The sequence below is a fragment of the Biomphalaria glabrata genome, chromosome 1, assembly GCF_947242115.1.
Source record: "Biomphalaria glabrata chromosome 1, xgBioGlab47.1, whole genome shotgun sequence".
NCBI classification, from domain to species: Eukaryota; Metazoa; Mollusca; class Gastropoda; family Planorbidae; genus Biomphalaria; species Biomphalaria glabrata.
The window spans coordinates 67,546,371-67,570,184 of NC_074711.1; the positions used below are offsets into that span (position 1 = coordinate 67,546,371).

Here is a 23,814-nt window from a genome sequence, read left to right on the forward strand (position 1 = left end):
GCACACCCCCCCCCCCCCCCCCCCCCCCACCTTTTTCCCTTCTTAATTCTTTGCCCAACATTATCATCTCTACATTTGATAAATCAACACACACATTTATCAGAACACAAAAAATTCTACTGCAAATGTAACATATTTTCAAAGCAAAACTTGTGGTTAAATTTAAAACTAGTTTTTTCTTGAGTGTTGCTTTGCCTTCATGTAAAGTTTCTAGACTTTGTTCTCTTTTTATTTGATACAAATTTGTGCTTAAGCTTTGTTGATTATGTAGGTCTGTGCATTGTTTGGTTGTGGACTTGATTGAACAGAAACTTTTTATCTTCTTATATGTCAATGATGGTAGTGTGATAGAAAAGAATGCAACTAATGCAATAGTTAGCATTACACTTGATCATTTAGAAATGGCCTTTTCAAAAATAACATCTTAGAAGCTATGTAAGTAAGTCTTTCTGTAGAATTAATAGACACATTTGTTTTGTATCAAGATTCCTTAATACTTTAAACATTTGGCAGCAGTGTGTAACTTTTATATAGGTGGCTCCTGATCAATGAACGTAGGGTTTTGACTGGTTTTGGGCATGCTGTCTACTGTACAACCTATTACATGATTTTATTATGGGCATGGTGTGTACTTCACACCCTAATACACATTGGTTATGATGAGCACTGGACGTAGTATGTACTGTACACCATAACAGTGGCATATGTGACTCATATTTTATTCAGTGCATGCTTATACTATTCAGTAAACAGGTGCATATTATAAACTGCACACATACACTGCATTCTTAATGCAAAATGCAGTCTACCTGGGGCTGAACATCACTGGCACATATTGTGTATACTCAATACATATATTTATATAGTCTTTCATTATCCAAACAAAATAATGTGTAAGAGTGGCGTGGATATGTACATAGTTTGGCTCACATGCTGGTGTATTTATGTATTGACATTGTATTTTGTTTAATTAGTGAACCAAAAAGATATTTATTATCATCTTTAGGTAAGTAACTATTTATACCCAGATCTTAAAGTTGTGTTAAGATTAGTAATTAACAAGGGGGAGAAACATTTTCTAACTAAAGCTGTTGTTTATAGCATTGTCAGTTACACCATTTCTCTGACGTATTTGAATGACATTTAATTTTAAAACACACAATAGTTATAACACTTCTGAAAAGGTTGAGGCTTGTGTCCAGCACATTCTTTAGGTGTACCCCCCCCCCTTTAACATTCCTTTATCTGGGTAGATATTCTAGTAAGGACAGTACTTAAAGGTCTTTCCCCAATGTACTTAGACAGTAACTTCACAGCAGTGTCATTACAGTTGTGACAAGTTCTTGGTTAATGATATATTTATTTTATGACTGTAAATTACTTGTGTGATATACTCATTAATATTGTTTTAGCGTTGAGTAGGGTCATCAGTTGTGCACTATTAACATCAGACTATATCTTCACATGAAAATACCTCATAGTTTTATTTTTCCTAATTCAATGAACTATACTTTGAGTTAAAAGTTAAAATCAAATTCAATTAGATCACAGCTGAACTAGAGTGCTAGTTTTTGAATAGAGTGTAGCATCATGCTTTTAGTTGACAATAAATTGTGCACATCTTTGTGCATTTATTCTTATGCTTTAGTTACTTGTTTAAATTAATAGACATGGGCTATGAATGTTATTGCCTGATACACACAATGAATAAACACGTTTAGTCGGTTACTGTAAATTTTTAATATTAACTCATTCCTCATTCAGTCATTGGTACAAATCACATTCATAAATTTAATACACATTTATCCTAAACCCAAAACAGAACAAACTATTGACTCATATGTTCTTCATTTATCACTGAGAATGTAAGGATACTCCTCCCAGAATTTTTTCCCTATGATATCACAATGTAAGACTAAACAAGAAGCTAGGGCTTTCTTTTGTTCCGACTTTAAATATCTTGTTTTGTCTTCGTTATTACTAGTCATAGTTTTCTCTGGGCCATTGAGCTCCTGGAAGAAAAATAAAAAACAAGAAATGGAAAACATGCAACAAAATGTATGACTTGTGTGTTTACTTCTTTTGTTATGTGATTAATTGACAGCAATGATGTAACACTGAACACATTCATTTTGTATGTAAAGTTATGAAAACTTACAAAATACACAAGAAATGATTTGTTTCACTGTTTTGTTTTAGAGCATGAGTAATGTCATTATTTTACAAATGTAGGATTGTCTATATTATAGAACACTGCAGCATGCACGTTTTCACACAAAGTATAACTGTGACATTTGGAAGCTATATAAGTCATAAGATGTCTGTCTGTAGAATGTACAATGGGTCCACCAACAAAACAAGTATTGAATTCTAAGCCTACACAAAAAATGGACTTGATGTAGTTCAAGTATTCACTAGTCTTGAATTAGTCACTCATTTCTCTTTGCCATCTTGCCATCTTAAATGTTCTAATTTGTTATTTTTTACAACTAAGTGGTTTGAAAAAAAAAATGAAACTTACTTTATTTCTAATCAGAACTGATCCTTTACGATACAATTCAGGAATGTTGTTATAATTGATATTAAACTCAGAAAACAGCAGTTCATTTTTGTCACTTGATAAGGTGCCCTGGAAATGTGAAACAAATAACTTAAGGAATAATTAAAATTGTTTGTTTTTTTCCATTATTTAAAATGAACAAATATTTAAAAAATAAAAAAGTTTCATTAAAGACTTATGATAAATTTTAAAACCGCCAAAAGGAAAGGTAACATTGGGTCAAACATTTCAAATGTCAAATTAAAAAAAAAATATTTCCAATTGTTTTGTGACTTATTTTTTTCATAAATATTTTATGGGTTAAAACAAAAAAGAAAACTCACACGAAGTCTTGCTTCTGACTGCGCTGGGCTTAACCCTTTTTCCTGAACTAATTTCCAGAAACATGTATTATACAAGTTGTTGATATGGCCTGTAGGATAATGAGAGAAAAATAAATTGTGAATTACATTACAACCAAAGTCGTTCACTCCATGCATCTGGAAGCTACTAACAAACTATAAATCATAGCTGTCATTCATAGGAATTGGAAAATACTTTTCAACTAGAGGCTTTAGAATAGGGAGGACATATATTTAAGTCATGAATATTTATTGTCACAAATAATAGGATTATTTGAAATATTTCAAGTTAATTGAAAGATAACAATCAACCAAAATATTTCCAAAGTTTATATTTCTATGTAACAAACGATTTCAGTTAACTTACAGTCAGCTTGCCGCCAACTTAGATAATCTCTCAGATTCTCATCTGAAGGGTATAAAACAACTCGGGCATCAAATGCTGGTGGGTACTGGAGCTCTTGTGTGTTGAAATATCGTGGCCAGTACATTGTGAAAGACGAGGCAAACAGGCTGACAACATTTGTCATTATTTTACTATCAAAAAGATACAATTTTGAATTATCTCATTAAAAAAATATAAAAACACATTTTGAAATATGGATGGTGAAAAGAAATCAAACTATCACAAGGCAGTACCAAAAGCAACATGCCTGCATTTTATTAAAGTCTAGATGATGTGTGAGTTGTGTCTTTTCTGGTTGTCATTGTTTATACAAACGAAAGAATATGAGAAATACAACTGAAAAGAGAGACACAATTTTATAACTGGTCAGCAAAATACTTGTGACTATCTAGTCCTTAAGAAAAAGCTGAGAGGGATTAAGTTTGTAAAATAAAGCTACATTCCATTAGTAAAACTGCATTGCAACACAGTTTGTAATAGGAATAGTATTATTCCTGGTGTTCATTTCCAAGCCCTCAAACATTTCTGTAATGCCATTTTTCACAACTAATTGAAACTACAGGAATAGATAAAGTGGAGAAAAGTTCAGGATGCACATGAAGACAAAATATCAGAAGGAAAGAATGACTTTTACCTTGCTCTCCTGTTAAAGACCTGACAGTTTTTGTGAAAAACAAAGCTGTACTCATCGCTCTGGCCATAGGCTAAAACAATTTCTTTAAACTCATTCATCACTCTCTGTGCTGCACAAGACATCAATCCCAGACCACGTTCATCATTTGGTTTCATATAATTGTGAGCTTCAGTGAACCTAATGAATTCAGAGTTGACACTTCATGACACTATTATATTTCAGAGAACTTAAAAAAAAAAAAAGTAAAGTACCCCTTTCAGACCTTGTGATCTATAGGCAGATGATGTAAAGATCATCTGTTTATATGGCCAACAGTTAACGAGGATGTCATGTGGCAAGCACAAAGTCCAACCTCTTTACTTGCCCCAACTAATGTCAGGTACCCATTAGAGTTGGGTGGACTCAGCACCCTTAAAGTCATAAATCAAAATCGATATTTAAACCAGGGACCACTCAGTTTGGAAGCCAAGCACTTATCTTATCTTATATAATACAAATGTTCCTTCAAAAAAGATGATTTACCACTTGACAAATGTGCCCCCTTCAAAGAACTTAAGCAAAAAGAAGATGTAAAATGTTGGCTTAATTTTAACTATTTGGCTTTGAAATTCTGTAGATGTACACATGTATAAATAAATAAGTAATGCTGATTGACATTTTTTTTTTTTATTAATAATTCTTAATATCTTACTTGTGAAAACCTTTCCCATCAATTCTAATGACAATCCAACAGTTTGGCAAGCAAGGGTCGTCTATTTCAAACTGTCGAACATAATCAAATTTACTTTTGGCCATGACTGTATTTGTGCTGAATTTCCTACAAGGAGCTGGTGCCCCTAGTGCACCACACAGCCCTAGCGAGTTTCTCTGAGAACTGAGACTCCCAGACTTCCTTTGAAAACTTTGACAAGAAAATCTTCTCAATGTGTTTAAGTGGTGTTTGCACTGACTGAATGTTTTTATACTAACACTGATATGAGATTGTACATAGGTCAAGGAAAGTTTACCACTGTTGGACAATGTCTTGGTTAGCAGCATGGACACTGATGGATGAGCACTAAATGAGAAAAAAAAAACATGTTGCCATCAGATATAATTGAAAAGAAAAAACTAAATTTCAACAGTTCACTTTAGGTTTAGTTTCTCTCTAATTCTTTTGGTGGCACCTTGAGTCTGAGTAAGCTTATAAGAATCTAGGGGAGAAAAAAATAATAATTTAATCACGGTTTTGAGAAAAAATTAATTTGAAAATGTTTCATTGCTTAGCTTTCTCAATACACTATGATCCTATCACTTGTCTGGACCAGTTGAGAAAGGGGAAGAAAGAAAAGAACATCTAGGGGAATGTAACCATGACCATTTTTAAAATACATTTAATAAATAAAATAGGTTGAATTCAAACTCAGGGCTCAAACCTCCTCAAAGGAATAATTCTATTTATACCAACACATCTGTCAAGTATAATTTCTTTCCCTTGTTCAATACCAAAAAAAAAAAAAATTACCAATACTTAATTAACTGTTGTTTTTTTTAATTTTTATTGATTCTTGTTTTGTCTAGTACTAGCAATAATTGTGTATATTTTTAACTACAAACATTTTACCAGGCAGACAGACAGAATTGGTTGATATAAACTTTGTAAAAACAACTTTTTATGATTTTGAAGAGTATAGAACTAAAAGAAACAGCTGATAGCAACAGTACTATATATATATATAAAGAAGTTGGAAGCTTTAGTTCTAAAACAAATGATGAGTAACCATGATAAGTACCATATAATAGGCAGCACCAGGGTACAATAGCTACGGATATGTGCTATTCTCAGTTTTTATACCCTAGTGCTGCTATTATATGTTGCATGTCATGTTTATGTCACGATTTACACAATGTGTCACAATCTATGCCATGTCATGATATTCAGTGTTCTAGCATTGTGGGTAATATCTTAGACCATGTCCTGTCATGACATTCACAGTGTTCTAGCATTGTGGGTAATATTTTAGACCATGTCCTGTCATGATATTCAGTGTTCTAGCATTGTGGGTAATATCTTAGACCATGTCCTATCATGACATTGTATCATGTCTAAGCTACTGACTTGTCATGACAATCTTTTGTTCTAAGAGTGTTTCCCCTATCAAGAAACTGAACTGCATCGCAGTGTCTCCCTTGTTATAACATATATTGACATCAACAGTTTACTGTGTCCTATTTTATGGCTCATAGTTTGAAGTCGATACCGATTTATAGCTCTGAGTGAAAGTGATAAGATTTGAGTAGCTACTAAGAAAGTTAGTGATAGGATCTAGTATGCTATAATTCCACAACTATGTAGTTAAGGTGAAGTGGTGTAGCCCCTATGAACAAATGTGTAGACCAAATATGTAGCCTCTATGAACAAATGTGTAGATCAAATATGTAGCCCCTATGAACAAATGTGTAGACCAAATAAGCAAATGTGTATGCTCTATGAACAAAAGTGTAACCCCTATAAACAAATGAGTAGACCATTTGAACTTAGGTGTTTAAAAAAAAAAGAATTTTTGTTGTTAAGAGCATTATAACAAAGATTGCATTAAGATTTAACAAAAAAAAAAATTCCCATTAGGAGAAAACCCCAAACAATCCCACTGAAATTCTGACACACACAGAACATCAAACGTCTATACATTGTTCTGTTACAATATATATATACCGGTACTATTTTATATCCACTCTGTTAGGCTATAGACATTAATAATTTGCTTAAATAACCATTTATATTTTGCATTATAGTGATCCATATTTGAAAGAGTGGGGATGTTAAACATTTATGCGAATATAGACAGTGAGGAATGGAGAAAGACGGTCGACAAATCTTGCATGGAGCTCCAACGGTCAAATAGACTAAAGGATAGTTAGTAAAAACAACAAATATATCTTATCTTATATAATACAGACGTTACTTCAAAAAAGAAGATGATTACGTCCTACGCGTCATGCATTTAGTCATGCATATTAACCAATGACTTAAATTCTGCCAAGTCACTGGTTTTCCTGGCTAGCTCAGGCAACCCATTCCATGCTCTAATAGCACTAGGGAAGAAGGAGTATTTGTACAAATTTGTCCTAGCATATGGGACGAGGAATGTGCCTTTATCTTTGTGTCTTTCAGAGTATTTTATTAAATTTTGTTTTTGTATTTGAAGATTATGGTTCAGTGTTTTATGTATTATTGCTACTTTACTTTTGAGCCTTCTGTCCTGAAGGCTTTCTAAATTTAGTGATTTTACTAAAGGTGTTACTCTAGTCAAATGTGAATATTCGTTGGTTATGAATCGCACTGCTCTATTTTGTGTCTGTTCTAGTTTCTTAATGTTTTCTTGAGTTGAGGGGTCCCAAACAGAGGATGCATATTCTATTATTGGCCTAACCAAGGTTAAATAACATTTTAGTTTTATTTTCTTATTTGATTTATAGAAATTTCTTTTAATAAATCCTAATGCTTTGTTTGATTTTTTTGTAGTTTCATCAATATGTGGATTCCATGACAGTTTTTCATTTATTATAACACCTAGGTATTTTGCGTTTTTAGTCTGTGTTACTGGTTTGCCATGAATAAGATAAGTGGAATTAATTTGTTTTAGTTTTTTTGTTACTCTTAACAACTGACATTTTTCTGGGTGGAAAGACATGCTCCAATTTGATTCCCATTTCTGTAATTCATCTAATTCTCTTTGTAAAATATCTGTGTCTTGTGTTGTTTTTATTGTTCTATATATTATGCAATCGTCTGCAAATAATCTGACTTTTGTTCCTGAAGTAATGCAATTTGGTAAATCATTTATGTAAATTAAAAATAGTAGTGGACCCAAGACTGTTCCTTGAGGTACACCTGAGTTTACTGTTATCGGTGTTGATTTAGAACCATTTATTATTACAGTTTGTTCTCTCCCTATCAGAAAGTCTTTAATCCACTGATGCAGTGGACCATTAATACCGAAATATTTTAATTTTTTAAGCAAACTATGGTGTTGAACTTTGTCAAAAGCCTTAGAAAAATCTAGTAAGATAGCATCTATTTGTTCACTATTATCTAAACCTTTTGAAAAATCATCAATTAGTCCTATTAGTTGTGTTTCACATGATCTATATTTCCTAAAGCCATGTTGGTATGGTGTGAGGACATTATGTTTGTCTAAGTGGTTTATGATGTTGCTACATATCATATCATGTCCCTACACACATCTATCATTAACGAAGTCTAAACAATACAATACAATAATAATACAATCAATAGTACAACACCTAAAGTCTTCCTAGTTGTACTCCGTCCTACTCTAATGAATGAGACAATTGTCACTTACAGTGATATAGAAATCCATAGTGAATAATTCTATGACAGCCCGATCTGCACTTGTAGTTCTATAGAGACATGAAAGTGGAAGCAGAAAGAAGTGTCAGTAGCCTCAAACTGAAGACAAAAGTCATTCGCGTGAAATGTGACAGACTAACAAAAAGTGGATTGTCAAAGTGTTACAGAAGTAAACAGCACACACACACACACACACGCGTCAGCGGGCGGAACTTTTTCTTAATAAATTATAACCACATTCCACAGTTCGATCATGTTCGCTCAGTAGTCTCCCTTTGACAAAAGTTGGGCGAAGATACTCAAGCTAAAATAAATGTTGAACTGGTCGACACGAGATAGATCGTAGGTGTACAACAGGAGAACAGAGAAGCGAGTTTGTGACTCCATGCCCGAGATATGGGGGTGGGACCATACAAACTTCAGCGAGGCATTCATTAAAGATCTCAAGCTATTGGCGAGTTGCAACTAAAAGACACAGAGTCGCTATATGTATAGAGGAAAGAGACAAAAAACCATTATTTTAACGTCCAAGAGATTTGAAGGTAATGTTTTAATGGTAGAGGAGTTTCAACTTAAATTAAGGTATCCACTTCAACGGCTACCAATGCGAACATTCATTTGATACTAACCGTATTCAGGTTTATTTTAGCTTATAGAAACACGTTACAGTGACAATGATTCTCAAACGGTTCAGTCAAATTAATATGGATATAGTCTGTTAACACGTGTGCCGAGAAAAGGAACCCAGACAAGAGATGACCTGTTCAGGAACGCTTACACAAGACTCGGTTCACAGCTCTCGTAGTGTCCATTTAGTACGTAGAATCAATCAAGTCGGTCAAGATGTTTCAAGTTACATTCATTCATTTTATTCTTGGTATGTTAACAATGAAAGAAATTCGTTCAAAGACAAAGAAGGCTTTCTAAGTCATTTCAACGACTTACTCTTCGTCACTGTGAGCCCGTGGAAAAGCAAAGACTTTGGGAAAAACAAACAATAGGCTAATGTAAACTTTAACACTAGTATCTAAAATAATTTAAATCTCTCCATCTTTTTCTTAGACCTCCCCCCCCCCCCCAACCACGCCTAAAATAACATCTAAAAAAAAAATCCAACTAATATAACTTCGAATACTGGTACACGAAGAAAATGTGGTAGAAAACTGATATCGACCTGTAACACGATAGAACGCACTTAGCATTGTCAGTGCCAAAAGGATCAGAAGTTATGGGCACTCAAGAACTGCCAATTTATTATTAGTCTATCAATCAAGGCACAGTACCACGGTCGAGAGAGAGAGAGAGAGAGAGAGAGAGAGAGGCTTGTATATTTTATTGAAAGAGAACAGAGACATACTATTACTTATCAATGGGTCAGTCCTGGTACATCAAACAGACTTTCCCATTTGAGGCTGTTATCAAGTAAAATATGACTCATGCCTCAAACTGACTAGGCCCTACAAATGTATACCAGGAAAAGACAACTGTAGAGAAAAGTCGATGTTATCCCCCATTAATACCCTGCCAGTTTTTATCTGTGTCAAAATCTCAAAAGAAATTGACGGGCTCAAGTGGCAGACTATTGTGTCGACTGTACATTATAAATTATAAGCAAACACCAATCGATTATATGCTGGGTCAAAACATGAGCCCTTTAAAGACTAGTAAGTAAATGTACAACTCGGGTGACAGGATCTTTGGTTGTGTCTCGATACAATACACTTACTGAACTAGGTAGCAAAGCGACAGGGCTTGATGTGTGTTTGGTCAGAAGTACATGAGCTCTTTGGCTTTAGGAACTAAGCTACAGAGCAGAGGCGGAGGGAGGGAGCACACCCAAATCCTAATAGTTCAATGGAGCTGTAGGTAATCTGATAGTTACATTTTAAAATAAAAAGTTGTGCCATACATAAACCTATTAGGCCAACTATGTAATTCCCTCTAGTGCACATTGGAATCTATGACTTTGGATAAGGAATTGCAATTAAGATAGAATATAAAGTCTGGTAAATTGGAATCTATGACTTTGGATAAGGAATTGCAATTAAGATAGAATATAAAGTCTGGTAAATTGGAATCTATGACTTTGGATAAGGAATTGCAATTAAGATAGAATATAAAGTCTGGTAAATTGGAATCTATGACTTTGGATAAGGAATTGCAATTAAGATAGAATATAAAGTCTGGTAAATTGGAATCTATGACATTGAATTAGGAACTACAGTTACAGTAGAATATAGTCTGGTCAACTTCTTCACTAAATAATGAATATTAAAGTTTAGTATCAATTTTTGATTAACATTCAGTCACTTTTTTGCTGTTGAATGTCTGTGGCAGGTGATTCCCAAATAGTTGCAAACATATTTATTGATCTCAAATGAGAAATAGCCATACATCACCATGACATAACATTCCAGAAAGTAAGTAAAACACAAATATCTAAGGAATCTTCCATTTGGGAAATCCACAGGGGAAAAAACACTGAAGCCATTTGGAGGAGGGGGGAGGAACATTTCAAGCTTTATGAGGACATACTTACCTATCAACCTTCTCAAAACATGCATCAAAAACAAATAATATTCTAAACAAAAAAAAAAAAACATTAGAAAAACTAAAAAAAAAAAACAAAAAAAAAACTTTTATTACATGTAAGTGTATCACTTAGTTTGGATCAGTCATGTCATTAAATTTGTAATAGATCTAAATAAACAATTATAAATCTGTGTGATTAGAAATATTTTTACCAATTGTTTTTGTTTAGCGCAATTTCAAGCTTTTAGATTTCTTAATGCACTATGATCCTATCACTTGTCTGAACCAGCTTGGAAAAAGGAAATATTGGGGGTGGGGGGTCAAAGAAGTGGGGATATCTGGGTGAATGTTACCGTGATCACTTTTCAAATGTATAAAAGATATAACTAGTTCACTCAGGGCTCATACATCCTCATGGGTATTAATTTAACTTAATTCAAAAAAATACTCTTCAACTACTTCCCTATTGTTTGTTTGAATGCTACATTGTGAAAGTAGTTTACTCTACAAGATCATGTCACCACTAAGTAGTAGCACTTGCATTGAAGAAATACATGTCATTCCACAGCAGTGCTTCCCAAACTATGTTCCGCGGAATCCTAGAGTTCTGCCAGGTCTGAATAGGTGTTCAATGAATTACTGGAATAATTAACTAGTATGCCACCACAAGAATTAACCTCTATGAAAAATAAGCAAAGTGTTCTGCTAAATACTCAGAATGTGCAAAGTATTCCATAAAGTAAACATTTTAGGAAACACTGCTCTATGGTGTACTGGAAAAAAAAAAGCTCCAACATTCTAAAAATTGAATTACTTTTTCTTAAAATGCTTTGCAACAAAATCAACTATTCAATACAATAATGAAATGTAAATAAAAATGTGTTCAATGGTATGTTTCAATTCTCTCAATATTACATTGATTCAATTCACTCAGTATTACCTTAAATCCATTTAACCTATCATTCAATGCAACATAATGAAAGGCATATATTAGCCTAGATATGAGTTCACCCAACTGTATGACAACTACATGTGAATGAAATGAATAGCTAATTGATACGCATATGAATGTCTTCTACACAACATAGAAACATATACAGGGAAATGCTAACAAGGTACCATAAAATTAATAAAAAAAAAAAAAAGACATGTACAACATGAAGCTAGCTACAAGCTAGAGACACTGTTATGTATGTTGTTTTAAAATTGCACTTCCTCCTTGGTTATTTCAAATTCTAGATTTTATTGGTCATTATGATTTAATGTTGCATTGCAATTTTTAATTAACACAATTGGATGTTGTACATTTGTAAAATGCTTTTGCTAATTGTGAATAGAAATAATAATTTTATCTCTTCAATCCAAATCTATTAAATTAGGGTTTTGAATGATCTTTACATAATATAACAATTATGAATAGAAATATTAATTTTATCTGTTCAGTCCAAATCTAGTAAATTAGGGTTTTGAATGATCTTTATATAACAAATAAATCTGAGATTCTCAAACCTTCAGTTCTCTTTTAGTTGTTACAAGAGTTTTTTTTTAAAGTTATTGTTTATAGACATAAAATCGCGTAGTCACTTTCAGCTCAAACAAAATAAATAAAAAAATTTCTTTATGTTTTAGATGATCATTGCTAAACATTTGTTTTTGCTTTGACCACTGCATGTAGAGTATGTAAACAATAATAATACACACAAACTAAATCACAATATTGAAAAATGCTGGAATAATGTAAACCATTTAATATTAATTTTACCACATTTTTCAAGCTTAATGTTTCTGGACCCTTTTTTTGTACTTTTTTTTTAAAACTGAAATGTTTAACTAAAAATGGTCAAAGTATGAATGGATGTAAACAGATTTCTTGCATAACAAATAGCATGCAAAGTTTATAGTCTATGAAAATTAGTAGATCATAACATAGAACAAGAAATGTCCCCAGCAAAACAAATCTACAAGAATGACAAGAACCAAACTGGCAGGAGCTGTAAAAAAAAGCGAGGCATGTGATTGCTGGCCAATACTTCTCCACAGTACACAGGAAAGTTAAGATATATATACATATCAGATATTTTTTAAAAATCATGCTAATTTTATTAAATAATTTTGATTTCTGGTTTGCTCAACCTCAACTTGGTCATTAAGCACAGATGATTAATATATTATACATCCAAGCCCCAAACTTTCAGCAGGGTAGGAGACAGCACCCAAAAGGGTTTGAGCCAGTGGCTATCATGATGACAGCTCAGATCACGTTTTATGTGGACTGCAAGGTTCTTAAATGCTCAGTTTTAAGGATTCTACTACAAATATCAGAAGCTAGAGATTAGATTCAAGAATCTAGATATATTTAGATCAAGGTAGTAGTTCTAGCCTAAATCTCTCTAAAGAGTAATAAACAGTTTGATAGCAGCTACAATGCAAAAGGTGGAAATGGTTCATTTACTAGATTATATAAATAAAAGTACTAGATCTAGATCTAGAATATTCTAGATCTAATCTAGAGTAAAGCTGCCTTATCAAACAAAGCTAAATCGCTGCCATTTTTTGCATTTGAATTGCTTTAGCTCCATATTGGCTAGAGATAGAAAAAAAAAAAAGAAAACATAATCTATAAACTCGTCATTCATTGATCTATAAAACTATATCTACTGCCAAATTTAAACACGCATGGTCAAAATATAATCTGATGTCAAAGAGAAGTGAGGTAGGTATGACACTGTGTAAACTGCATCAGACAAATTTTTTTCACTGACAACAATATCAAACGCCTTGTAAACCGTTTCAAACAAAATGCATTTAAAAATCTTTTAATCATTTAAAAATTCTTTTATTTCAGGTATTTTCTGTTCAACAAAGAGGTGAACTACCACGTGCAAGAGAAAAGACTAATTGCCATACACATTGATAGTTCAAAATTTAGGCAAATTGAATGCTATAAATGGATTTAACAAAAAAGGCAGGGGAGAGCATACTTAATATAAATTATTTTATTGGGGAAGGGAAGTAATTAAGCAAAACAAAATTATGCAAAAAATTCTCTATTTCTCAAAATAATGTTTAATAAGCATGTGTTTATTAATACATTGCTTGTTTGTTTGTTGTCTTTTATATACTAAAAATGTGCTGATTATGTTTATTTTTGCTCTGAACATTTAAAAAAAAATTGCATAAAATACACGAACAAATATAAAAAAAAATTTTGTTCAATATTGTAGCATTTTATAGATGGTAAACCTGAAGAAAAGCCTGTACACAACACTGAATAGGCTTAATGGAAAGCAAGGAAAGTGTAATATATATATGTTCTCCTTTCAATCCTAAATCTAAATATACAGCCAATACAGGTCTTGCTTGGCTAATGCACCATGGTCCATGGTCCAAATTTAGATATCTAGTCAATCTAATATTTTATAATCTAGATCTAGAATTCAGATCTAGATATAGGTCTAGATCTAGTAGTCGAGACTTGACTAGAGTCTATCTATATATAATAAAATATAGATCTAGAGATACTGCATAGTCATAGTGACTCATACTACACATAGTCATAGTCTGTATAGTGAGAGTAGGCCTAACTATAAATAGTATTTATAAATATAAATATAGTATAGATTCTAATTCTATAGAGATCTAGTAGAGTTAGAGACATTATTTAGAGATTAGAGTGATTAGACTTGATTAGAATTAGAGAAAGTACTAGATTCTAGATCTAGATTTTATATCTAGATCAGTAGTTAGTAAATCTAAATCTTTTATTTTGATTGACTAGAATTGTTATTGTAGAATCTAGAATAGATCTAACTAAGCCATTCTAAGTTTTTTTTTTAAAGAAATTTTAATAATTTATCTCTATAGTAGTTTATTTATTTCGGACATTAGATGAATTCGGACATTTGCTGTTTTTTTGGTCATTAAATAATTATTTTAATATTTATTATAAAACTAGCCCGCTGTATAATGTGCTTGTCCATTTTCCAATGATTCTGACCCAATTCCCTTCCATTTACACTTAGCTATCTTTTTATGTAAGAAAAACGAATTTCAAATTTGTTAGTCAGGTTGTTGTTTTTTCCTATGTTACCCGGATGACTTTACCTCTTCCTAGGGTTAAGACTATATTTTTTTATTGGCTAAGTCTATTCTAATGAGCCCGGCAATATTTATTCTGTTTTTGAAGCTGATTTATTTGATTTATAAGCCAAGATGTCTAATTCCATACCAAAAAAAATTTAATAGGGTGTCCGAATTATATTACGATTTTCTTACCAAAATTTATTTCGGACAGCCAGTTTTGGACATCAATAAAAATGATCTTATATTATATTTGTTCGTTTGTTGTTGTTTTTTTAAATAGAAAATAAATGGGCAAATGTTTGGAGTGAGCTTGGTACACTGAATGAAGTTAAATGCTTAGATCTAGACCTACTAGATAGATCTAGATTTATATAGAGAGAATATAGAGGATTCAGTTAGGCAAGAATGGCTATCCTAACCTGTACTATACTAGAAAAGATCATCTGTATTAGAAATTTATTAAATTAATAAACAAAAAAAAACACAAACATTCAACACACATCATAATATGCAAACCCCAAACATTCAACACACATCTAATCATGCAAACATAAAATAAGTCTAAAAGTCTGTGTAGAAGTCACTATCCCAGTGACCTAATTTTGGTAGAATAAGTGTGTTCATATTTTTATTTTTTTGTGTTCGTATTTATGCATAATGTGATAACATCTTAATGATTTCATGTGAGGGGCTATGCCTGGGGATCTTACAATTTAGTTAATGTTAATATAGAATTAAAATCTGAGTTTATTAATGCCTAAATATAAAGACTGTCCGAAATAAATTATGGTGTCCGGAATCAAATAATGTGGGTCAAATTTGTCCGAATTAAATGAAATCACACTGCCTCTTTGACCTTAAATATAATAACAAATATAGGTTAGGGGTACAAATATAAGTAGTCATCCTTATTCTCCTTTAAAGGGAAACTCCGATGGTTTTGACAATTTTTGATATAATATGTGTTTTGATTTACAGATAATGAATATATTCTTCTTTTTTTTTTATTTGCAATAATAACTTAGTAATTGATGTTTTTCCGACATAATTTTCCTGCGCATCCAAAACAGTCAGACTTTCACCGGGTTTCTATGTGACGTCACAAAGGTGTTTTAATCTATTGACTTATTGTATAACAGGAGACCATACAGCAAAGTTTACATTCTCGTAAAAGAAATATATCTTTGTCTATGCAGTTAGATCTAGGATCTTGTAAGCAAAGAAAAAATGCGTATTAAAAGTAGATTTACATGCTTGACTAATCACGGCAGTGTGTATTTTCTCGCCAGATCACTCAACACACAACAAACACTATCTTACACTGACCAGCTTGTTCCAATCATTCAGACACATGATCTTTTTAATTCTTGGGATAGGGAGAGGCTTAGATGAAAATGTTACTTTTTTTTCTCGAGTTGGTTATCCTAATGCTTTTGGATCTATCTATACATGTTTATATATTATATAACTCTATCATAGCTCTGGACTAGGCCGTCACTAAGCCTAACAGCTACTCTCTACTGTAAGAATGAAGCGATACAATTGGTTAAATTAAGTTTCTCTTTCAGTATTGTTTAGGGAAGTGACACATCAAATAACTTAAAACAAAATCTCGCAGAACCCCATTTTTTGGGGGGCGTGAAGAATTTTCTGTCTAATTTATTAAATATAAAATTTTCTGAGCATTTAAATAAAAAATGATATAATGTTTACTATTACAACTTTTTACGCAGAATTTAAATAAGTCAATAACTAAAATTTGAAAAACTATCGGAGTTTCCCTTTAACTAAATAAGATTTTGATACGTCTTTTTCTTTTCTATGTCGAAGTCGAACCATTGTAAAATAATGCGCTGTCAAAGTCAAACTTTCAAATTTGGGCCTATAGTATACCAGTATAGAATAGCATAAACTACTACTCTAATCTCTATCTTAGTATCTAGATCTAGAATTAGACTAGTACTACTCAGCTACTAGACCTATAGTAGCTTCTTATATTTTGGACACCCCATCAAATTCTCCTTCAATGAACGGGTCGCTTTTTTTGTTTGTAATTCATTTGTTTTTATGTTTGGAGCAAAAATCAACGTTTCGGGACTGCGCATGTCCAATTTTAGATAAGTTCCGGTAATTTTGTTCCGTTTTTCCAAAGCAGATGGCAGTTTTTTAGATTCTCGGTAACCATGTATGTAAAGCTGTTGTTTTAACCTCCCCCGGCAATTCATACCCATATAAGGGATGAAGGCTATATTATGAGCCTGTTTGATCGTAGGCTGATGGGCATATCAAAATAAGCTTCCAAACATCTTTAGAAAGACATTCCAATCACATTTATACCGTTAGCTGTTAAATAAAATTTAATAAGGGGGTGTACAACGAATAATAATGAATTCAGCTCATTCTCCTTCATTGGACACAGCAAAATCGTAATAAGAAATATTATTGGGATTAATAAATCTATGATTTTTTCAATGAATAAGCTTGACCTAGATCGAGATGTCTATAATATATAATTTATGAATGAAAGAAAAAGTGCGGGCTGCTAATTTGAAGCCAGAGACCATGCCCACTGCAGGTGATCACTCCAGATGAGCTGGCAGTGAGGAGAAGTATACACTCAGCTTGTAGTGTCACAAACTATCCAACAGGCAGTGGAGGGAAGGGGGAGAGAGTCATGAAAAGAATTATAAGCATCTATGGGAGGGAGGGGGGTGTTAATGTGTCACAAAACGAACATCCAACTAATGAAAACAAGAAGAGGGTCCTTGGATGGCAATTAAAAGAAAGACAGAGGAAATACATGTAGCCAATGTAGCCTAGTTGAAAATATCTTATTTATTAAATTATAATAATTAATTTATCGATATATAGTCTATATAGATTTATTTCTGTCTGTTTCTACACATAGATTACATAGGTATATAAATAATAAACTATAAACGATATATATATATATATTCTATATAGATCTATATTCTATAATATTATAGAGCTAGAGAGAGAGAGACAGAGAGAGAGTATATGAGGAAATAGACTATAAATACATATTGCAAAAGTGAATCTACTTCTTTTAATACAATCTAAAAAAAATTAAGTAACACAGATATAATTTATTAGCAATTACATAGTAGTGTACAATGACGGTGCTCACTGTCCAATTGAGGAGAAAGCCCAAAAACTGCGTTCAATATAGGAGCATGAAGTGACCCACTTTATTTTAAAATAAAATCTTGACTATGAGTGGTAATACAAAGGAATACAGCTATTTTTATAGTCCTTTAGTTGCAGAATAAGAATCTGCTTTCAGTTTTTTTGTAAGTTAAACCGTCACCAAATAAAAAAATAAAATAAAAATTTGACCTAGTTCCCGTAAGTCGGTGTTCAGGTATAAGAATCTACTATAGTACATTTAGAGTAGATTAGTTAGATCAGATATCCAGATTCCAGATAAATTTGGATCTAGACTAAATTACTAGATAGATCTAGACTTAAATCTATGAAATATATTAATTAAACTAGATATAGACTAGAACTTAGATCTATAACTTAAGACATGTACCTAACATAGAACTAGTTACTAGTCTAGTACTGTGGTAGTGTAGATTTGTGATATATGATACTAGTTGTATTACAACATATAAATCTAGGTAACAACATGTATTTACTTTTTCTGATTAATGTCCCTTGGTAAGGGAAGGCACTGCAAAAGAAAACAAGTTGGACTTTCATCTTAGTTGTATACCTTTATCACGCTTAGCTAACTTACAAATGAATTATTCTTTAAAATTATTTGAATATTGTAATAATTAACTTAAGAGAAACGACTCAACGATATACAGATGTTTATTCACAAGAGGACATCAGCAGGACATCACAAACACACAAATCTAGTAACAATGTCTGCATTGAGCACAGCATTTCTTCGACTTGGGCAGAACTCCGTTATCTTGTTTAATGTCAACATTCACCTCTAGGCTAGTTCTTAGCAGTGCATCTTTCGCAGAATGAGATGTCGGTGCGCATCACATAGTTACAAAGTAGAGTTACAATAATATAATATTATTATTTTAAAGTCTAGAGCTAGAATACATATATACTAGTCGACCGGTTGCGTAGCATACACCTCTATTTTGCAGGGCGGCCTTAGGCCACTGCAACCTATGCGACCGCAGTGTAAATATAAAAATACTTTAATATTATCACAAATTACGTAAACATAATATTTTCCAACTCTCTTCATATCCATTCCTTCCGGCTTCCAGCTTTTAATCCCACTTCCATTCAATATCCAAATTCGCACCATATCATTCACACCATTCTTCGATACGACCGTAACACAGAAATCAGAGAGTGATCTTTCCTTTACTCCTTACTACTCGTTTAAACTTTTGAGGAAAGAAGAGAATTATATATATATAATATATATCATGGGTGTAGCTAGGGGGGGGGGTTCTTGGGGGTTCAACCCCCCCCCCCCCCCGAAATGAAATTCCCCCAAAGGGGGGGGGGGAAGTCGGAATTTAGTGACTGATTTTTTGCTTTGATTTTGTTTATTTTAGGTGAGATTTTAATACTAAACCATAACTTGCCCCAGCACAACCAAAGGGGTTTTGAGTTTAAAACCCCCTACCAGGGGGGTTCGAGTTTAAAAACCCCTACCATGGGGGTTCGAGTATAAAACCCCTACCAGAGCGGTTCGAGTTTAAAAACCCCTACTAAGGGTTTTGAGTTTAAAACCCCCTACCAGGGGTTTTGAGTTTTAAACCCCCTACTTGGTTTTTTTGCAGTTAACTCCCCCTCTTCTATAAAACAAAACAATAAAAAAATGCAAACGAAAATCCCCTAATTCTAAGAGCACAGTTAAGGAAGATTTTGATTTTAAAACCCCGTCTAAAATTTACGATAAACCCCCTCTTTAATACAAAAAAAGCTAATTACGCACTCAAAATGTTATGAGCGTAGCTAAATGGGTTTTGACTCAGTTTTGAGTTTAAACCCCACTTCAGTGGGGTTTGAAGGTAAAAAATACCTCTTTAATAATAAAAAAAAAGCAAATTATACACTCAAAATGTTATGAGTGTAGTTTATGGGGTTTTGAGTTTAAACTCCCCTCCAGTGGAGTTTGAAGCTAAAAAGTACCTCTTCAATATAAATAAAAGAAAATTACTCACTCTAAAATCTATGAGCGTAGTCAAAGGGGTTTTGAGTTTAAACCCCCGTTCAGAGGGGTTTGGTGCTAAAAATACATCTTCAATATAAAAAAAAAAACAAATTACACACTAAAATTATTTGAGCGTAGCCAAGCCAATCAGGGGTTTTGAGTTTCTTCTACAGATGGCTTTTTTTTAAAGTTTAAAACCCCTCCAGATGGTTTTGAGTCTAAGATCCCCCTACAGAGCATTTTGAGGTGGAAAACCCCCAACAGAAGATTTTGACGATAAAACTTTTCTTTTCGATATAAAATCTAAAGCAAACTACAGTCACTTAATTCCAAGAGCGTATTCAAGAGAGGTTACACATTTTTACCAGTGGCAGGGCTGCATTAATAAACTGCAGTGAATAGTCATCTACCGAGATCGAAAAACACTAAATGTAGCTCAACAAAGATGGCTAAGACAGATTTTAGGAGTCAGTTATAGAGATCGGATCTAAATCAAGGAAATCCTATGCCGAACTGGGAGTCGACCCCTTAGTAAGATTGTGAGAGAACGACGCATGTGGTTTGCGGGACATGTTCTCCGACAAAATGAATTACGCATAAGAAGAGTTGCAATGATATCCTAGTACAACTTGACGCCACTCATTCATGGAGGTCCTCATGGTAGGTGGGAAGAGGCTTCAGACATTACCAGTGACAGATTTTTATGGAAACTGCTTGATGTCTGTTACGTGCGCATCTTAGTGTAAATGTGAAATGGTGCGAATGCGTGTTGAAAGGAGAGGAGAACCAAAATGGAGGAATATGAACAAGAAAGTGTTTTCAGTATTAATAAAGATTAAAGTATTTATAAACTGTGATTTGTCGTTTTCATGTCTAAAGAGTCTCATCCAATATGAAGACGTAACAAGTGGCGCCCAACGCAAAGGTAAAACCCACGTATCCCTCTATACACAGTGGATCTCCTGTCAACAGACAGTAGAGATAGTAAAGTCTAGATCTAGAGACAGGAGAACATTCGATTCGATATTATTAGTAATCGACTATGGCGGACAAGGCTGAGGTAGCAGCGTTGAAGGAAGAGGGAAGGTTGTTGGAGCTTGAAGGGGCAGAACTAAGAAAATACGTACAAGAAAGGTTGATGGAGAGGGAGAGATTAGCCATGGAAAGAGACAAAGAAAAGGAGAGATTAGCGATGGAAAGAGACAAAGAAAAGGAGAGATTAGCGATGGAAAGGGAAAAAGAAAAGGAGAGATTAGCGATGGAAAGAGAAAAAGAAAAGGAGAGATTAGATAAGGAGGACAAAAGAGAAAGAGAAAAAGAAAAGGAGAGATTAGATAAGGAAGACAAAAGAGAAAGAGAAAAGGATAAGGAGATAGTAGCAATTGAAAGGGAAAAGAAAAACGAATTAGTTGCCATTGAAAGAGAAAGATTAGCGTTTGAAAAAGAGACAGCAGAGAAAAAGTTAAAAATAGACCAAGGAAAAGAGGATGATAAAAGAAAGAGTGACTCTACAGGGAATAAACTGGCAAAATATAAAGGTTTGATATTCAACGAAGACAAAATGGACATAGACATTTTTTTGAAGAAGTTCGAGATAGAAATGAGAGAACTGGAGTACCCTGAAGACAAATGGACATTCTTATTGTCGAGATCATTTACAGCGGAGGTGCCTTCAAAAATATGTATGAACCAGGGTAACTACAGCATTGTGAAAGAACAACTACTTCGAACTTTCGGGAAAACAGAAGCTTTCTATCGCCAACAGTTTGTTAATTGTGAGATAGAACCAGAGGATGATCCGCAGACCTTCTTGGACAAAATGAGCAGCCATTTCGATAACTGGATAGAAACCGCTGAGGTAGAAAAAACCTTTGACAGTCTTAAGACATTTCTCATGCTGGACAAAGTGATGTACGAGTGTCAGGAGGAATTAAAAATATTTCTGTTGGAGAGGAAACCGAAATCCATAGAAGACATAGTAAGACTGATAAGGGCTTATAAAGTGGCACATCCCGAGAAGAAATTATCTAGAGGCAGTGATATAGAAGAAATAGTTGCCTTTAACAGAACATGTGAGACACAGAATAACTCTCACAGAACAAGGGAGACACAGGATAGACAGTATAGAAGTGGTACATATGAAAGACAAAATGATAGCCGCAACGGAAGATATCAAGGAAACAGACAGGAAAGAAAGGACTGGGAGAAAGGTAGAATAGAGCAAGGCTTATCATTGTCATCTGATACTGGAACATTGGAGATTTTTCAGACATTCGTAGGGAACAAGGCAGCCAAGACCATCAGGGATACAGGGAGCACTATTATTGGAGTGAATAAGAATTTAGTGGAAGACCATGAATATACAGGCGAATCTAGGAAGTGTGTTATGTTTAATGGGAATATTGTACAATTACCGATTGCTAAAGTTAGTATAGACACACCGTATTTTAAGGGGACAGTGGAAGCTTGTGTTGTAGATCAGGGTGAGATAGATTTAATTATTGGGAATATTCATGGGGTGAAAATATGTTCAGTAAGGGAGATTGAGAATTGGAAGAAATATTATGGGATAAAGTCTACGCGAGGTAGAAATGGGGATGTGGAAGAAGACATAAGATATCATTCATCAGATGACATGGGTAGCAGAGAGCACGAGAAGAAAGAATTAACAGATAAGGTAGAAAGCAATGCAATAGGAATGGGTCCAAATCAAAGTAAAGTAAGGCAATCAGTGGTACAGAGAAAGCGACTTAAACCCACATATAGACGTACAAGTCCATACATCTTATGCTTTAATTGTGGGAGAAGGGGGCATATTAGAAGACAGTGTCAACAGTTAATTAGAATGAAGGATTCAAGGTACAATAGTGAAGAGGCGTATACGAGAAAAGAGAGGGATATTAGCAGCCTAGAAAACAGTACAGCTAGAACATTCGGTGGTAGGATCACAATGGGACATCATTACAAAGGAGGGAAGCGGAAAGGATGGCATGTCAATAATGTTAGAATTATATAGATATGATTTGAGAAGGTAGGAATGATGGACACTAATTATTGTTCTATTATACAATGAATAAATATATGTGTAATGAATTGAATATTGTTGTTACAATATGCATGGAGCAAGATAGACTTTGTTTGTTAACTATTTGATTGCGACTGGAATGATGGTGTTTTGTACAGGCATAAAATTATGAGTGGGGAGTTGTATTAATAGAAATATGATTACTTATAGATATATGTTAACATGTTGGAATTGTATTGGTATTAACATGACATTGTGTTTGATTTTGTTTAGTATTACATTATGGTTTTATATGTTACCGATTTTTTTAAAACTTGGAATAGTCTGATAATATATTCAGTGATTTGTATTTTGGACGTTCGATGTGCATCGAACTTGTTAAACAGGGGGGGTGTTACGTGCGCATCTTAGTGTAAATGTGAAATGGTGCGAATGCGTGTTGAAAGGAGAGGAGAACCAAAATGGAGGAATATGAACAAGAAAGTGTTTTCAGTATTAATAAAGATTAAAGTATTTATAAACTGTGATTTGTCGTTTTCATGTCTAAAGAGTCTCATCCAATATGAAGACGTAACAATGTCAAATGCTCCGAACGGCGTGGGAGAGTCTAAGTCAGTAAGAATAGAACATTAGGTTTTTGAAATAAAACTTTTTAATAGCAGGAAAATGGACTGTAGATACCTCAGAATATGCATTTTGTTGGCTTTCAATATCAGAA

At 33.4% G+C, this 23,814-nt stretch overlaps 1 protein-coding gene across 3 annotated transcripts; it reads right to left on the bottom strand.

The window, feature by feature from the left end:
* Positions 1-31: 31 nt before the first annotated feature.
* Positions 32-18,598, bottom strand: LOC106061300 (probable tRNA(His) guanylyltransferase). Of its 3 annotated transcripts, none has more exons than XM_056010065.1 (7): positions 18,470-18,598; positions 4,633-4,998; positions 3,942-4,118; positions 3,269-3,438; positions 2,884-2,972; positions 2,522-2,629; positions 32-2,012 (listed from the first exon to the last, which is right to left on the bottom strand). In XM_056010065.1, exons 2-7 carry the CDS (start codon positions 4,977-4,979, stop codon positions 1,848-1,850), a joined length of 1,056 nt encoding a protein of 351 aa, XP_055866040.1. In that variant the 5' UTR covers positions 4,980-4,998; positions 18,470-18,598; the 3' UTR covers positions 32-1,847. The 3 variants fall into 3 exon arrangements, with proteins under 3 accessions (XP_055866040.1, XP_013074833.2, XP_013074834.2); XM_013219379.2 differs by lacking the exon at positions 18,470-18,598 and adding an exon at positions 11,768-11,793; XM_013219380.2 differs by lacking the exon at positions 18,470-18,598 and adding an exon at positions 8,288-8,612.
* Positions 18,599-23,814: the final 5,216 nt, after the last annotated feature.